This window comes from Trypanosoma rangeli (assembly GCF_003719475.1).
Source record: "Trypanosoma rangeli strain AM80 chromosome Unknown Tra_15.4_contig_01035, whole genome shotgun sequence".
Lineage (NCBI taxonomy): Eukaryota > Euglenozoa > Kinetoplastea > Trypanosomatida > Trypanosomatidae > Trypanosoma > Trypanosoma rangeli.
In genome coordinates, this window is record NW_021706780.1 from 1 (window position 1) to 2081 (window position 2081).

The 2081-nt window shown below is 51.3% G+C and overlaps 1 protein-coding gene across 1 annotated transcript, besides 1 other annotated feature; it reads left to right on the forward strand.

Moving 5' to 3' along the window:
* On the forward strand, positions 1-827 carry TraAM80_10533 (trans-sialidase; the record flags this gene model as incomplete). The annotated part of the gene is made up of 1 exon (XM_029387147.1): positions 1-827. A coding segment is annotated over one exon (827 nt), but the record flags the coding sequence as incomplete, so codon positions are not given.
* Positions 828-955: 128 nt separating this feature from the next.
* Positions 956-979: a microsatellite.
* The last annotated feature ends 1102 nt before the right edge of the window (positions 980-2081 follow it).

Below are 2081 nucleotides of genomic sequence, written 5' to 3' on the forward strand. Positions count from 1 at the left end.
CTGTTCCTTTGATGGGTGTGAGGATGAATGACAATGCCAGCACTGTGCTCGTTGGTCTCTTCTACACGAAGCACAATAAGTGGGGATTGACTGTCAACGGAAAGTCTCGGGGGTTGTCAGATGAAGATGGTACGTGGCAGCCTGGCACAACGTATCAAGTGATACTGCGAAGGGTTTCGGATGAGTTTTTTGTGTACGTTGACGAGAATATGCTTATTCAGGAGGAACTTCCGCCCCGTGCGTACACCTCACGCAGTGTCTCGGACTTCTACGTTGGCGGCGACGGTGCGAAGGGGACAGGCGAGGCTGACGTGACGGTGGGCAGTGTCCTGTTGTACAACGAGGCACTTCGTGCTGATAGGCTCACGAGCCTCAGTGTCAGCAAAGTCACACTTCCAACACCGGCTGCTGAGGGGCCACTCACAACGCTGGGAAATGATGAGGAGATTGCCTCCAAGCTGAAACCTGGAGAAAAGAGGGTTGGTGACGGTTTGAATCCTAAAGGACCTCTACCAGAGGAGGCCCATAAAGGCAATCACAGTGCTGCTGAGGAGCCTGGGTCTTCGCCAGCTTCGTCATCGCCAAAGGTGCGCCTGGCTGATGGATCCGACGACGGCAGCATGGCTGGCGGTGGATCCAAAAATACTAGCGCGAGTCTTGCGAAGGACGCATCCAGCATTTCTCTTTCTGGTGACAGCTCCGTTGCTTTCGGCAACCTTACACGTGTGAGGCCCGATTCAGGAAGGGGTGACGGCACGGTGCGTGGGTGTGTGTCTCGGCTGTTTCTGCTGCTATTGGGGCTATGGGGCTTTGTGGCCCTGTGCTGAGTAGACCCCGGTGGAGGGGAGTTTGCGCTTCTACTGAGAGCATCTCCGTTTCTCCACTCACTTTTTAAACTAAATAAAGTCTCATGTGGTCACGCATTTTGTGTGTGTGTTTTTTTTTACGCACGACGTTTCTTTTTTTTTTCTTTTTCTTTGGCCCACAAATTGCGCACTCCTCTCGGCGCCAGCACCGCAGTGTCTTCATTTATTCCATTCCATTCTGTTCTTTTTTTGTTTGTTATATTGTTCGCTTCTAGCAATGACTGAAGGCCAGTCAGCGTTTTTTCTGTGTGTATTTGTTCGTTCAGTGTTTTGTTGGTTTACTGCTTTACGGATGTGTTTTTTTTGTCGGTTCGTTCTTGACGACTGCGTTGCGCCTGCGTGTTTACCCGGCAGTATGAGATGCTTCACTGCGCCCCCGCACTGCGGTCGCCGCGGGAGGGAGCGGGGCTCTCTCTTTTACGTCCTGTTTTTTGGTGGGGGCGGACGTGTGCCACGGTGCCGGCTGACGCGCAGGCCATCGAATTCGTTTGAAAAGACACGAAAAAACAACAACAACTAACCGCTTTTCTTGGGCGACTGCAGACGTTCTCGGCATTGTGTGTCTGCTGAGAGTAAAAGGAAAGAAATAAGAAAGGAATGAGAGCCACAGCAACGCACTGCGGTTCCCTGTGGAAGTCAAACGGTGTCTGGACACCGGGAGCTTTCGGTAATTGAAGCAAATATGTAATTCATTTTTATATGCGGCCAAAATGTGAATGGATTCGCGGGGATTTTACGGGGGCATTCCACGACATTTTTTTTTTTCTGTGAAACCGTCCTGAGGAGTATTTTTGTTTTTGTTTTTGGTAAATCATATTTCTTGTGTGTTGCCACTGCGCGGGCTGCGGTGCCATTTTGAGTCTTAGTCATCGAGTTTTTCCATCTTTGCGTCCTGCACCTCTTCTGTGTGTGTATGTGCGTCCTCACACGCTTTGATCCCCTTTCCTCTTTTTTATTTTTGTATCTGCAGGCACACACGTACAGGACATATATTTATTGCAGTGCACGTGGAGGATGCCTTCTGGTGGCTATGAAGAGGCCGAGACAACGACAAAGGAATAGTGTGCGCTGTGACTCACTCCCTTTCCTTGCGAAGGCAGTGCGCTGCGTGTGGGAGTGTTGTCTTGAAGCGCGGCGCCGCCAACTACAACGGCGCGGTACGGGGTGGGCGGCTTCTTTTGTCTGAGTTTGCTGCAGCTGTGGGTGCGTCCGCGC